This window comes from Somniosus microcephalus, chromosome 15, assembly GCF_052327205.1.
Source record: "Somniosus microcephalus isolate GS21.2 chromosome 15, FLI_Smic_1.0, whole genome shotgun sequence".
In the NCBI taxonomy this organism is placed as follows: Eukaryota; Metazoa; Chordata; class Chondrichthyes; order Squaliformes; family Somniosidae; genus Somniosus; species Somniosus microcephalus.
Genome location: NC_141001.1, coordinates 86,661,452 through 86,676,908, shown reverse-complemented (window position 1 = coordinate 86,676,908; position 15,457 = coordinate 86,661,452). Strand labels below are relative to the sequence as shown.

General features: G+C 43.7%; 1 protein-coding gene across 2 annotated transcripts in view; it reads right to left on the bottom strand.

Moving 5' to 3' along the window:
- Positions 1–14,258, bottom strand: part of LOC147107063 (very-long-chain 3-oxoacyl-CoA reductase-B-like) — a 195,716-nt gene extending 181,458 nt beyond the window's left edge. Inside the window, exon 1 of one of the 2 annotated variants that reach the window (XM_086008090.1) lies at positions 14,011–14,258. In XM_086008090.1, coding sequence (XP_085864216.1) covers positions 14,011–14,182 — 172 coding nt within the window. In that variant the 5' untranslated portion in view covers positions 14,183–14,258. The remainder of the gene's footprint in view (positions 1–14,010) is intronic. The other variant, XM_086008089.1, reaches the window with a different exon arrangement.
- Positions 14,259–15,457: the final 1,199 nt, after the last annotated feature.

Sequence of the window (15,457 nt, the reverse complement as noted above, 5' to 3'; positions counted from 1 at the left end):
AACAAATTTAAAAAAATTCTTCCAGTGCCAAACAAACAGACTCACCGGTCCAGGTGTTCTCAGAATCTCAGGCCACCACCAGGCTTGATAGACCCCTTTCACCTTTTACTTCAAGTTTTACATTCAGTGCTTTCTAATGATTAAAAAGCCAGCAATTAAAGCTGAGTTTCAGCCACTGAAAACCTAGTTTTGAAAATAAAGATGCTATGGCTTCTGAAATAGAAACCAGGAAGGAGGATGCAAGAAACGTAGATTAAACAGAGTGGGGGGGGGAAATCTTAAATAATTGGACACAAAATAGGAAAAAAAGAGAAAATAAGGCAAACAATTTGTTTTAATTTTTAAAGTTGTAATTCATGCTTATTTTAGGTTTAATTTTACTGTAATAAAGCTACTCCAAACATTATAGTGTAGCATTATTTGTTACAGTACTGGTTCGGTGTCCCATGTCAAAAACCAAAAAAAATTAAAGTGATTCAACCACACCTACCCACAAAGTGTTGTTTTTCAACACAAATCACACTAGGACTCTAACCAAATGCAAACTGTTGAGACTTCTGAAGGTATTGGATACATTCGAAGATACTAAACCAAGCTGCATTTATATTGGTTTCAGTGCAGCGTTCGGGCTGCTGGCTCCTGACGCAGGGGCTCTCGTGCTGCAAGTAGAAGTTCCACATAAATCGGAATTCAGTAAAGCCAGCTCCCGAGATGTTTAGTCGGAGGTTTCCACCAGCTCAGAAACCCATGCATCTGGGGCCAGTAGCACTAAAACACCACAAGACCAGTTCAAGTCTAAATCCAAACTCCAGCTCCATTAAGTAACTTTGTTTTGTTAATATTCTGTAAATCAAGGACATATTCCACATCTTGAAATGTCAACTCTGCTGTGGTAGACACAACTTTCAGACCAATAATCTCCATGTTCCATGAATTTGAGTACTTCATTTGCAAGTGAGCTTGTAACAAAGTACCAAGTATAATAATATTTTCCTTTACAACATAATAGTTTGAAAAAGTTAATCAAGTCAGCAATCTACATTACAAGGGGCAGTGTTAAAGTAGAGCATCTCAATAGTGGTGAAATGTTACTGTAATCGACACATTAATTGTACATCCATATATTAAAAATCTTGCGTCTGCATGCATGTCCTGTCATTTCTTGCATTCTAAATCCCCGTGTCCATATTTACAATGGAAACTGCCTATGTAAACTTGCCATACTGCAATTATACACTCCTGCCAATGGAGGTGCTGCAGTGCCAACGGCAGGATAGTGAAACTGTATCTTCAAATTTGCATAGGCAGTTTCCATTATAAATGTAGATATAGGAATTTATAATGAGAACATATAGCTTTAAAATGGGAAGTAAATTACATCTGCACACAAGTCATCCAATTATCCCCCGTCCTCCACTGAAAGCTACACTTCATCCCGATTCTCCATGAGCAACACCATAGGAGATTAACTAGTAAAAGAAACTTTTCTGCAAAAGAGAAGCAACGAGGGGAAAGGTCATTAGTACAAAATTCTGTGTGGAGGAAATACAGCATTTCTTTTCTGCCAGACTACTGGAGTCAGTCTCTAACCAGATGTCACAACTTAATGTTTTATGAAATTGAGTTTCAAAGTGGATAACTTACTGCAGTGGAACAGTTACTTAAAGAAATGCATTGACCCGAATTTTGCAGTAAAAATAACGGTGAGGCCATCAGCGCTCACTGTTATTGACGAGTAGGTCAGACAGCAACGTCTGGCAACTGCACATGTGCAGTTAAACACAAATCAGGAAGTTGCTGTCCAAGTTGCCCTGCTCCTCCAGAAGCTTTGCTATAACAGTATCTCGCCGAGAGACTCGGCATTAAAACACATGGAACAGTAACGTTGCAGTACTTGCGTAAGAGATAACCACTAAACTCGCCAGGAAAAGTTAGGGCTCGTCATTTCAAGTGTAATAAGACTTAATTACTGCCAAACAACCTCTCTGGCACAGAAGTAACTTTTACAAGCATGCAATCTCATTCCTTCAGATTTTAATTATTGTTGGAGATTTAAAACAATGAACTTTTTTTTAAATAAAACTTTTCTTGGTCTCTTATCTCTCTCAATCCCATCTTTCTTTCCCTCATTTTATTTCACTTTCTGTCCTTGATTTGGCAGTGAATTAACTATTCTAACTTACACTTCCTGGTTCAGGCTGCATGTCTCAGCAAGGATTCTTCAATTGGGTCAGTTTAGGGTCAGTTTGGGACACACTGTCCCAGATTCCCTGTGGAGGACACCACACGGTTTTGGGTTTCTAAAATCACCACGTGTTCCAGTGCAAAAGCCCATACGGTGCAAGCGTAACGAATGGCTGGTACCCACTGATCGCAGTATCTGGGCCATTGGGTTTTGATACAGCGACAGAATTCAAGAAGCTTGGTTTTAGAATTCTAACTCCTCTTGGCTCTATATATAAAACATTAAGCCTACCCACGACTTGGACATGGCTCAGGGGACTCTGTCGCCCATGTTGCACTACTGCCCACGATGAATTTATACCCCACTATTTAATAGCAATTTTAAAGTTGACATCAATTCCTGCTTTGACAGGATTATCTTAATTTTTTTCTCCTTTTGTAGAAAAACAGTTATTGCATCACAACATACTGCCATGCACTAGCCGTTACAGGCCCAACCAGATTAAGTGAGCAGATGCACGGCTAAAGAGGTTGTGTTGGAGGGAAAACCTCAGATTCCGAGGGCAGCAATAATCTATACGAATGGCACAGACTAGACTGGAACAAATGGCCTTGCAGGATTTTAACTAGGTCTGTGGGGGGCGGGGGTGGAAGGAAAAGGAGAAGAAAGAATGGAAATAACAGCCTGAAAGGAACATTGAGTTTTAGGTCTACAGTATTGAGGTAGAAAGGCTGAAAGATTCAACAGGCAAATATGAGTAAAATGAAAAAACCTCAGGATTTGGGAAGACAAAGAAGCAAAACTAGTACGTACATACATCAATCAATGCACAGTGTATAAGAAACAAAATTAGGGAACTAAAGATATCAATTAAAATACAAAACCATGTTATAACAGCACTACCTGAAAGTGGGTGCAGCTGGCTCTGGATTGGGAATTAATATACCTGGGTGTAACATTTTAAGGAAAACAGAGGGCCAGTGACATTAATGAGAGAGATAATATCAGAACACAAGTGCAAAGATTTCAAATCAAGAGATGGTTCAAAAAGAATGCCTTTGAAAGAGTCGAGGAATAGCATGGGGTCGATCGTATTACTGGGAGTATATTATAGACTGCTAAATATTCATAGAAACAAACAAAATTTGTAGACAAATTAGAGACGCACGTATTAAGAAAAGAATTTCAAGTGTCCAAAAATGGACTGGGTGAGGGAAAATTGCTCCTGGTGAGAAAGGAGATTTTTCTTGCAGTGTGTTACACCATCAGTCAATATGCTGCTGCTCATACCAGGAAGGAGGCACTACTTGACCTGGTTATGAATATGAAGGTGACCGAATAGTAGGGGAACTTTTGGTAAATGGGGGCTACAATATAATTAGGTTCAGTGCAAGAATAGAAGCTACTCAGAGATGGCACTAAAGTTAAAGGGTAGACAAACCACAAGCACCTGATGGTTTATATCGGATAATGCAGAAGATAGCAAGGGATGAAACACCGGAGGTGCATGTAAAGTCTGTGGGTTGTACTGTTAACAACGACAGACTTCAGGAGTAACAAACGGGTCTTTACTATTCGAAGGTCAGGGCGAATCTGCCCCAGCAATCCTGCCACAACACTTATATACTGGTGTGGTCACTGTCGGTATTACAGTATACAGAAGCCAAACAAGTAGTGCCACACCTAAAGTAGTTCTCTTAAAGGTGAACGGTTACATACAATAGTTTCCTTAAAGGTAGACGGGTACATACACTACAATCCTCCCTTTTTAGCTTATTACTTACAGAGTCCCATTAACATACATATCTTCAACTTCATATAAAACACTTTACAGATATAATCTCGGTGGGAAACAGTCCACAAAGTCAGTCTCTGCGGGAACAGTTCACAGATTCAGTCTCCGATCTTGACTTGGTCCGAACAACATCTCTTTGGTGTAGCCGGTTCACATGGATAGTGTGACTCCTCCATAGCCTTTTCCTTGACGTAACAGCTTGAACTTTCGTCCTGTTGAACCGGCAGTGCAGACTTTTATAACCAACTGGCTGTCTTGATAATTTCCCACTTTTCAACTAATTTAGCTCCTTTCGTAGGTCCCCTCCTGAGCTGGTAGAAGTGATAATATTTTAGATAGTTATTGTCTTCTGCCTCTTTCTTTTCTGCCTTTGAGACTCTCGGGGCTCCTTTCTCGGCTGCCAGCTGTAGCACCACCAACTCTCTATGTTCCTTAGACCTTAAGTGTTTCATCCTGATTTCAGCACTTTGGGAGTTTTCCTCACAACTTGGGCAGACCACATCCTCGTAATATTCAGTGTCACTTAACAGGTCATGGTAATATTCGGGTTCGTCCTGAGTTAGGCCAGCGAGAGGGCCTTCTACTTCCTCCTTAGCCATCTGGACGTTAGCTGACTGGTTCCTTCCCAAGACATCTTTCTTGAAAAGACTTCTTCATGCATTCATCTTCATCCCGCTCTTCCTGGGTTTCCTGCAAATCCTTCACTAATGACCTCATTTGTGATTTCAATACTTCCCCTTCCCTCGGGGATTGATTGATCGGGCTATTCAATCCTTCTACTGGAGCAGCCGTTTCAACATTCTGTTGTTCACATAGATGCGATTCAGCGTACTTTTGGCATCCCAGTAAAGTCTGTTTTGCAACCTCAGCTATTTCCCAAACTTTTGAGAGCTCCGAACTCCTTCCCGTTGAAAATTGAAGCTCGTGTTCAGATTGTTCCCATTGCAGAGTCTTTTCCCTCAGCATATGAAGGAGTTGGCTGACCGTTAACTCTTCCACGGGAACACGGTGGATCAGAGTCTTCTCCATTTCATCCACCTTTTCCTCCAATGCTTCCACCTTCTGTTCCTCTTGTACTTTGGCTTTCAGCGCTCGGAAAAGTTGCGCCCTGATGCTCTCTAGCTCATGTTCAGGGACCATTCTTACAGTCTCTGTGTTTCTTACAGTTTCCTTTTCTTCCACTGAAAGGATTCCCAGTTGAATCTGTTCTTCAAGTTGTTGAACCTCGGACATTGCCGCCTCATATTTGTCTTGGGTTTCCTTCAATATTTTTATGAGTTCTTGGACATCTTGTCTTTCATGTTCTGCCATGTCTTTCACCTCTAATTTCTCATCTATGGATGGAACTTCTACCGATGAGTCTGTCTTGGCCTTGAGCTCATCAAGAATTTCCTGCAGCCTTTGGACTTCTTGCTCATGTTCAACCTTTAGTTGTTCATATGCTTCTACTGAAACTAGCTTTTCGGAGGTTGCCGAGTTAACCCCCTCCAGAATTGTAGCCTGGGCCTGTTCATACTGTTCTTTCAACTTCTCGCACTCTGCTTGTAAGGAGTCGTAGAGAAGAACTGGAATAACATCCTGGCTTCCTGAAGATTCCTCTTCATTTGCTTCTTTCGCAATTTCCTGTTGGAGTTCAGCCAAGGCTGCTATGCTATCTGCCTCTCGAAGTCTCACTGCCATCAAATCTTCTTTATTCTTGCAGTCTATCTCAGCCATTTTCCGATTACTTTCATTTAACTGAGTGAGTAGTCCCTTATTCTGGGCTGAGAGATATTGCACCTTCTCATGTAGACCATAGCACTCCTTCTCTGCTCGACATAGCTGGTTACTGCTGATTTGGTTCTGTGTTTCAAGTTCCAACATCCTTTGCTTAGCTTCTTTCAGTTTCGCCCCTATAAGCTCCTCTTGCAACATGGCCACATTATTCACATCAGGTAAAGAAGCGTTTCTCTTTTCCATGTCCAAGATTTTTTTCTGCATATCTTTAAGTGCACACTGCGATTCAGCTTCTCTTAACCTTGCTTGCACTAGCTCCGTCTCCAATTGCAGAACAAAATCCTCAGTGTGGCGTGGTTTGCCTTTATGCTGTGTCTCTAGATCATGCAAATATTCTAACTCCTGAACATCATAAGGGAGATGTGATCGGTAATTGGTCACGATGGCTCTATGGTCGCTCTTTGCTTGAGCTAGCTGCCTCTGCTGTCTTTCCAGGTTCTCCCATTCGGTGTCCCAGAACTTTTCCATTGTTTTCATCTCTTGTACGAGACGGTAACTCAACTGTTCTAATTGTTGTCGTACTTTGAAATAAGTTTGAGTCCGAGTTCGGTGTTCTTCCGTCGTGGATAAGTCCTTAACTTGAACAGGCTCAGAATTCTCTGTCAAACTGGAGTTCTGCTCTGAAGCTTTATTCTTCTCGGTAGCATAAGCCTTTATGCATGTCTTCGTTTTCTCCACCATAGTCGGCAAGTTCATTTTAGCCTCGTCTTCCATATTTGAGTTGGTCTTATCGTCATCCGTTTCAGAATCTGAGCCGATAGCCTGCACCGAGTCCTCACTCATTATGACTTTTAGATAGTGCCATTCCATGTCTATTTTCTTGATCCACTCTCGTCCTAGAAGTGGTGGTCCTCCCTCAGATAATACGTACAAGTTCATTCTTGGGTGTTCTTTACCCCTATCTCTCACCTTGACTCTTATCTTCCCCATGGGGTATACCTTATGCCCAGTGTATGTCTGTAATACGAACTTGGTATTCCTTAAGGGTATGTGAGAGAATAGCCGGTGGTAGTCCCTTCGATTGATGACTGATAGAGCTGATCCAGTGTCCAACTCCATTCTTACTTGGACTCCAGCTATTCTTAGCATGACCCAGATAGTTTGTAGATCAGCTTCCCTCCCCACATTGTGAATTCTCAGACTACCCAGCTCTTGGTTGTTTGGGTCAGAGTCTGAATTCTGTTCGTCTGAACTCTTCTCAGCCACCTTGTGTACCTTGCTGTACTTTTCTTGTGGTGGCTTCCTTTGGTTGTTGGTCTTCTTCCCTGACCGGCATACCTTTGCGAGGTGACCCAGTTTGCCACATTTCCTACATTCTTGGTTCTTAAACCAGCATTGATTCTGGTCGTGCGTTGTCTTCCCACAACGATAGCATTTTGTTGTATTCGAGGTAATTTGGTCCACCCCGAGTGCCGCCGCCTTCAGCTGCATTTCTGCCGTTCCTTTCGCTGCGGCTTCGTGCGATGCAGCTATAAGAACAGCCCTGTCTAGTGTGAGGTCGTTCTCTTCCAGTAGTCGCTTTTGCGTCCCTTCTTTGGACAATCCACATACGAACTTGTCTCGCAGTGCCTCTGTCAGATTCCCTCCGAACTGGCAGCATTTCGCTAGCCTACGCAGTTCGACCAAATATTCCGCGTTGCTTTCGTCTTTCCGTTGCGTTCTTGCATAGAATTTGAATCGTTCAGCCAACATCAACGGTGTGGGGTTCAAGTGGTCCTTCAGAACAGCCACAATCCCTTCGAAAGTCTGATCCGCCAGTTTAGCTGGTGCTAGATGCTTCAAGAGCCCGCATGTCTTTGCGCCCATCGAGTTTAGCAATGTTATCGCTTTGTCGTCTTCCTCTATTTTGTTGGCTTCACAATAGATCTCGATGCGTTCCACGTACGTGGCCCAGTCTTCTATCTCAGAATTAAAATCGTTAATATTCCCTCGCTTAGGCATCTTCCTTTCTTTGGGAGCAGCACAAGTATTTCTTTAAATTCTTATTTATTATTTATTTATTTCTAAGATGGCGGTTTTTCCCGCGAAAATGGCGGTTTCCCGCTCTTTCCTTCTCTCCCCGCCCCTTCAATGGCGGTCTCCCGGGTCTGTCGTCTTCTCCGCCTAATGGCGGCTTCCCGCGTTTCTTCCCTGGTGGGAGGGGTACGCTTTCCCCACAGCGGACAGGTTCAGCCGCTGGGCTGGCTTCCGCACAGCTCCCCTTACTCGGCTCTGTCTTTCTCTCCCGCTCGCACGGCTCTACCGGCGCTGGGTACCCCGTTCACGGAGAACAGTTCAGCCGCTGGACTGGCTCTCGCGCAGCCTCCTTTGGTCGGCTCTGCCTCTCCCACACGCCCGGCTCCCGTTCGCCTCCCAGCCCTCACGCAGTCCGGTGCTTCCCTCCCCAACTGCGGCTGAGTTTCTCTCTTCCCGCGCCTGCTCCCGGTCTCAGCGCTTCGTGGCTTCGGTCGCTGCCCGGCTTTTCCCGCCGATCGCGGTCCGGCTATCTCACGACGCCATTGGACCCGCCTTCCTGACCAGCTCTGCTCCCCCTCGACCGTGGTCGAGTGCACAGCCCTTATCCTCCGGATTTCGTTACACTTTCCCCTACTCACAGTCTCCACGGCCGCCTTGTTCCCTGCTGATCGGCTCACTCCGCACCGTGGTAGAAGGGTAGTCAGTGCCTGTTGCTGCTGGAAGCTTTTGTTGCTAAAGTCTTCCTCCTTTCTATTGCTGCAGCCTCGTGTTTTCTCCCAGCATAACGACGAGGGCGGTTGCCTCTCTTCGACGCTCTTTAGTTGCTTTGGTAGTCTTGCCGCAGGGTACGATCGGACTCGTCGCCACTGTAAAGTCTGTGGGTTGTACTGTTAATAACGACACAGACTTCAGGAGTAACAAACAAACAGGTCTTTACTATTCGAAGGTCAGGGCGAATCTGCCCCAGCACTTATATACTGGTGTGGTCACTGTCGGTATCACAGTATACAGAAGCCAAACAAGTAGTGCCACACCTAAAGTAGTTCTCTTAAAGGTGAACGGTTACATACAATAGTTTCCTTAAAGGTAGACGGGTACATACACTACAGTGCAGACGATAATTTTCCAAAATTCAGCAGAAAGGAAAATTTGAAGGGAGCAAATGTGACACCACTTTAAAAAAAGAACACAGGGATAAACCAGGTAATTCTAGACCAGAAAGTCTTGCTTTAACTGTTGGTAAAATAGAATTTAAAATAGAATTCAAAAGCAGAGAAATTATGTTAAACTTGTATAGAACCTTGGTTAGATCACACAAGTACACTCAGTTGTGGTCTCCATATTACAATAGAGATATACTGGTAGAGCTCGCTCTTTACCAGTATATATCTATATTGTAATATGGAGCAAGCGAGCAAAAGAGCAGAACTTGCATTTATATAGCACCTTTCACGGCCTCAGGATGTCCCAAAGCACTTTTCAGCCAATGAAGTACTTTTGAAGTCTAGTCACTGCTGAAAGTAATGTAGAAGAAGTCACCACTCGTGGGGGAATCCCAAACTAGGGGCCATAAATAGAAGATAGGCATGAATAAATCCAATAAGGACTTCAGGTTAGAATGTGGAACTTGCTACCACATGCAATATTTGAGGCGAATTACATTTAAGGGGAAGCTAGAGAAATACATGAGGGAGAAAGGAATAGAAGAATATGTTGATAGGGTGAGATGAAGTAGGATAGGAAGAGACTCGTGTGGAACATAAACACCAGCACACCGAATGGCCTGTTTCTATACTGCAAATACTACGCAACACTACTAGAATCTATAATGGGCACTGAAACTAATGAGAACCTGGAGAAAGATAATCATGGCCAGTAAGCACAGATATCAAACAGTGGTTTTCAAACATTTTTAGTTGAAGGAATCCTTTTCAAATGCATTTGTAATCATGGACTGCCACCACCCACCAATCAAAATAAAATGCTATAAACCTCTTGCATATTTATATTTCTGAATGTATAAAGTTAATTGGTGTCCTGTTAAAGGAACTTGCATGAAATGTTGCCAGGGCTGTCCAAACATTGATGTGACTGGTGGTTTGATCTTCCCTTCAGTTGAAAGATAACCCTATGGGTTCAACATGCCTGTTGAATAGTTCAACACATGACATCTTCCTACTCATCCTGGAGTCGGATTAGGCTCGATGGCTCCCATTGGGAGCCTTGGCACCATTTCTGGTGTAACCCTCCATCGCCCACCTACTCACTGCACAGCTGCCGAGTGCTTCAGGAGTTTTTTCCTCCTCTCTGCCGTTTACCGGCATGTCTACGCTGGAATATCGCCGACACGCTGCCTGGTGTCCAGCATTTCTGCCATCGGAACACCGCCGGTAACTGGGGCCGCAGCTTTAGTCCAGGTCCAGTCACCGGCCCAGCTGCCGTACTCGATAAATGAAGCTCAGCTTGATCGTCATACAATGCCAATATGGCAGCTCCTTCCTACCCTCCCCCAGCCCTGCGAATCCATTCCCGGTGTCTCTGGGGCCACGCGTCTCCTTTTGGGATTCTCAGTCAGTCTGAGGCCCCTAGTTATGTGTCCGTTTCCAGAGCTGCCTCGGCCCCAGTGCCCGCTCGGCAATCGCTTACTAGTGCCTCGCTGTGCGAATGCACCAAGCCCCGCCAAACTCCCCAGTGTGAGCTCTGCGCCACTCGAGCAGACAAAGGGAATCAAAATAACGGCCAAGAGTGCAGGCCCGACCCATCACAGCAACAGGTCCCATTCACATTATTTCACAGACCACCCGCCCCCTGGAAAGTGTCTACGAACCCCCCCGAAAACCACTGATCTAAACGACAGGTTGCACTTGATCAACTTCATAAGAGAAGTTGAAGAAATAAATGAGGAAAGAAAAATGAAATGTGATTAATACAATTTTATGGATTTTCAAAAAACCACACCCGATGAGACTTATGGTAAAAGTAACAGCTCATGGAATTAACGAGAATGTGGCCACATTGATAGAGATGATTACAGAACAAAAAGCAAACAATATGGGTAAAAGGAAGTTGCTCAGGCTGATACATGTGGTGAGTTGTGCTCCACATAGGCCTGTGTTGTGGCACTCTTATTTACCATACACATAAATTACTTGGTCTTAGGAATTGGAGGAACAATATTGAAATCTACTGTTACATAGAAGATAGGAGCAGGAGTAGGCCATTCGGCCCCTCAAGCCTGCTCCGCCATTCAATGCGATCATGGCTGATCATCCAAATTCAGTACCCTGTCCCTGCTTTCTCCCCATATCCCTTTAGCCTCAAGAAATATATCTAACTCCTTCTTGAATATATTTAATGAATTGGCCTCAACTGCCTTTTGTGGTAGAGAATTCCACAGGTTCACCACTCTCTGGGTGAAGAAATTCCTCCTCATCCCTGCCCTAAATGGCTTAACCCTCATCCTTAGACTGTGACCCCTGGTTCTGGACTCCCCTGCCATTTGGAACATCCTTCCTGCAACTAGCATGAGAACGTGGCCACATTGATAAAGAGATGATTGCAGAACAAAAAGCAAACAATATGGGTAAAAGGACTTTTTCAGACTGATAGATGTGGTGAGTTGTGCTCCACATCTATTTTTGGGGGGGGGGGGGGGGGGGTGTGGAGAGGAGGAGAAGGGTGCACAGGGGAGGAGGAAGGCGGGCATATGGCAAATTTTGATGAGCGTTGCGTTGTGAAAGACTAGATGAGTAAGGATATGAATAGGCTAGCAGGATAGACAGATAGGTGGAAGTTGCAAGTCAGTGTAGAAAAAGGTGAAGTAACATATTTTGGACTTAAAAATAGGGAAGTAAATACGCCTTAAATGGTAAGTTTTTAAATGGAGTGGAGGAAACCTGGTATGCAGATATGCAGCCCATTAAAGCTGGCAGAAGTAGATAGCATCAAAATAAGTCGTCAAACTGAATCCTTGGATTTATATCTAGAGGCACAGAATACAAAAGAGAACTAATGTTTAACTCATGCAAGACCTAGAACTCCCCAACAGCACTGTGGGAGCACCTCCACCACATGGACTGGGGCAGCTCACCACCACCTAGAAGTTAGGGCTCCTTCCACTGGAGCTAAGAAAGTTAAGGGATAACCTAACAGGTCTTAAATGTGTCAAGGTAAATCTCAAAGCAGTAACAAGAGGGAAAATCATTTTTTTTTTAATGAAAGGGAAGATTAGAAAAAAAAATTGACAGTGGGTCATTAGAATATGGAATTTTCTGCTGCAATCTGTTGTGGAAACAGAGTCCATAAATTCATTTAAAAAAGAGAATTAGAGTTGCTTGGAAAGAGCAGTATCGAGTGTGTGGAGCCAGTAGAAGAATGCAATTGGCCTTTGTTTATGTGGAGAAAACACCCACTCAACTGGTGGACCAAATGATTTCTTTCTGTACTGTAACATTCAAATTCAACACACTTGGAGCCTACTGTGGCCAGCAGGCTGAAACAAAGACAGTAGGCAGGGTTGCTGACACCCTATCTATTGAATCATAGAATCTTACAGCACAGGAGTCCATTCAGCCCATCATGCCTGTGCCACCTCTTTGAAAGAACTGTCTAATTTAGTCCCACACCCCACAATAACCATTCATAACCGTTCAAATTAGTTCTTGACAAGTACATGTCCAATTGCCTTTTGAAAGTTCTGATGGAATCTGCTTCCACCAGTCTTTCAGGTTATGCATTCCAGATCTTAACCCTCTGGAAAACAAAACTTCCTCATTACCCCTCTAGCTCTTTTGCCAATTATTTTAAATCTGTAACCTCTGGTTACTGACCCACTTGCAGGAGGAAACAGTTTCTCCCTACTTGCTATATCAAGCCCCTCATAATTTTGAATATTTCTAATAGGACACTTCTTAACCTCAACAATTCCAGCTTCTCCACACAATTGAAGTCCCTCATCCCTGGTATCATCTTCATAAACCTCTAGCTCCTCTCCAAGGCCTTGACATCTTTCCTAAAGTGTGCCGCCCAGAATTGTATACAATACTCCAGATGAGGCCTAACCATTGATTTGTAAAGGTTTAGCCTGACCTCCTTGTTTTTGTATTCAATGCCCCTATTTACAAAGTATCCCATACGATTTCTTCACCGCTTAACAACTTGCCCTGTCACCTTCAAAGATCTGCTAATATGCACCTCCAGGTCCCTCTGCTCATGCACCCCCCTCAAAATAGTACCATTTAAATTATATTGTCTCTCCATGTTGCTCCTCCCAAAGTGCATCACTCATTCATCCACATTAAATTGCATCTGCCATGTGTCTGCCCATTTCACCCATTTGTCTATGTCCTCCTGAAGTCTGCTACCAACTTGCTCACTATTTACTACATTGACAAGTTTGAGTCATCCACAAACTTCAAAATGTACTCGCAATACCAAAGTCAAGCTCATTCACATACAAGAAAAACAATGCTTCTCTCTAATCAGAAAAAACAACCATTCGCCACTACTCTCCGCCTCCTATCCCATAGCCAATTACATACCCAAGTTACCGTCACTTTAATCCCATGTGTTTCTATTTTACAAATAAGTCTGTTGTTATGTGGTATACTTATCAAATGCCTTGAGAAAGTCCATATATGCACATGTGCTGCACTAGCTTCATTAACCCTGTTACTTCATCAAAGACACAATTTGCCTTTAACAAATCCATGCTGGCTGTCCCTGATTAACCCTATAGTAAAAGGAAACAATCCAAGTCAAGGGCACCTTTCTGGGACTATCTGAAGAACAATCACCCCAAAGTCTGACAGCAAGTTACGGCGATTGCTTTAACCACTTTAAGAGATATCCTGCAATGGAGGGAACGAACTCTGGTATTGATACTGTGCGGAAAACAGGAAGAAAGCAAAAAGAATTTGGGTGGGAAGGGAAAACAAAATGATTGAAAGTTAAGCAATCTGTTGCTGGATGAGCTGCTCGCTCAGAGAGTGGGTCACAAGAGGCTGGGGGAGGGGAGGGAAGGTTTGGGATAAATGCCCAGCACCGGGACAAATGGCACTCAGACCAGACCAGAGCAGAGGCTGTAGGGCGGCCAGGGCTCACTCTGTACTCCTCCCAGTAACCTCGCCTCCACTCCACAGCTTTGCTACTATCCACTGCCCGGCCAGTAACTTCAGGAGCCCTGGGGGTGGGGGCACCATTACAAGGGCTCAGTGGCAGGAGTTTGGCGGCCTGTCTCTGCACCCCCACACTCTCTCCCTCCAGCCTGACTGAGCCACCCCGCGGGTCCCGCACTCACCTGCCCAGCGGCCGAAGCCTTCCACCTTGACGCCGGCTCCCAGCACGAACACCCGCACTCCACTCAGCAGCCGGTAGGCAGCTTTCAGCGAAAGCCAGGTCAGCGTCGCCACCCCGAGCCAGTAAAAGAGCTGCGCCGCCGGCAGAGAGCCCGACAGTAGAGCGGAACCCATCACTTCAGCACCAGCCACACCAACGAGCTCCTTACAGGCACGGGAAAGCGGCAAGTGGGCACGTACCAGGAAGCACCCGCCCTCCTCACCCGCACTTATTGGCTAAGCGAGCGCAGGCAGCCACGCTTCCGCCAGCCATTGGTTCAAGTGCATGTCAATCATTATGCGGGTGCTACGACATTTCCAGTTACTCGCCTGGGCCGCGTTGTACTGTGGGACTTGTGGTTTTACGTTGCTCTTCAGCCGATGAGCGCGCAGGCATCGGAACTACATCTCCCACAATTCCATCGTCACCGCAAACACCGCCCCCCAAACCACCACCATCATCTCGCGAGATTTCTCTGCCAGATAAACACGGAAGTAATAGTTCTGATCAGAAAGTGTGCAACATTTATGAAAAATATCAAAAGGGACAGAAAATATTCGGGTACAAAATCCAGGGTCCCGTCAGAAACCATTTATTCTAATCACTGCTCTTTTCATAATAAATGTCATTTTGTCAAACACTTTTTGTCCCTCGTATTTAAGCAAGAACCCTTTAAATATAATCACATTGCATTGCAAGCAGTGATTTCAGTCACTATTAACAATGTTATTTTATTTGAAAATATATTTTGGATTTATTTTAATGCCTGGAAAGTGTATAGGTAATATTTTAAAACTGACATTTACTATGTTGCTACAAGTATCAAACTGTTCTTGCAATATAAGTTTTAAATTCAGTCATCAGCAACAAACAATACATTCAGCTTACTTTATGTAAACTAAAAAAGAGAAAATTGTTGAGCAATTTGTTTTTCCATCATTGTAAAATTCCTATCTGTGTAGTATAAAGGAGACAGGTTGAGGAGAAAATAAACAAACAGTGCACTAAAACGTAGGGAAATTATGATTTATAATATATCTTTGACACCTATGTTCTGATATTATTCATAGCATCTTACCGTCTAGTAAGTTTTAGGGTACTGCTTTACATAGCAGAAACCATATCTCCATTTTTGTGTTTCATTGCTCTTCTAATTCAACAGCAACTCAAATTGTTCATTTGTATTTTTTTGTTTTAACTTAAATTATATTTTACTCACCAAGTAATATAATCAAACAACAGCTGCAAACAATAACATGAAAATACAATAGCACAGTCCACACATTTCCTGTGTCTTCCATTAAATTTGAAATACCCTGTTATTTGTTACATCTTATTTAAGAGATATGCAACAGTAAAGAAATGTACATTTATATAATTGAGATTATCCTTATTTATACAAAATGTCT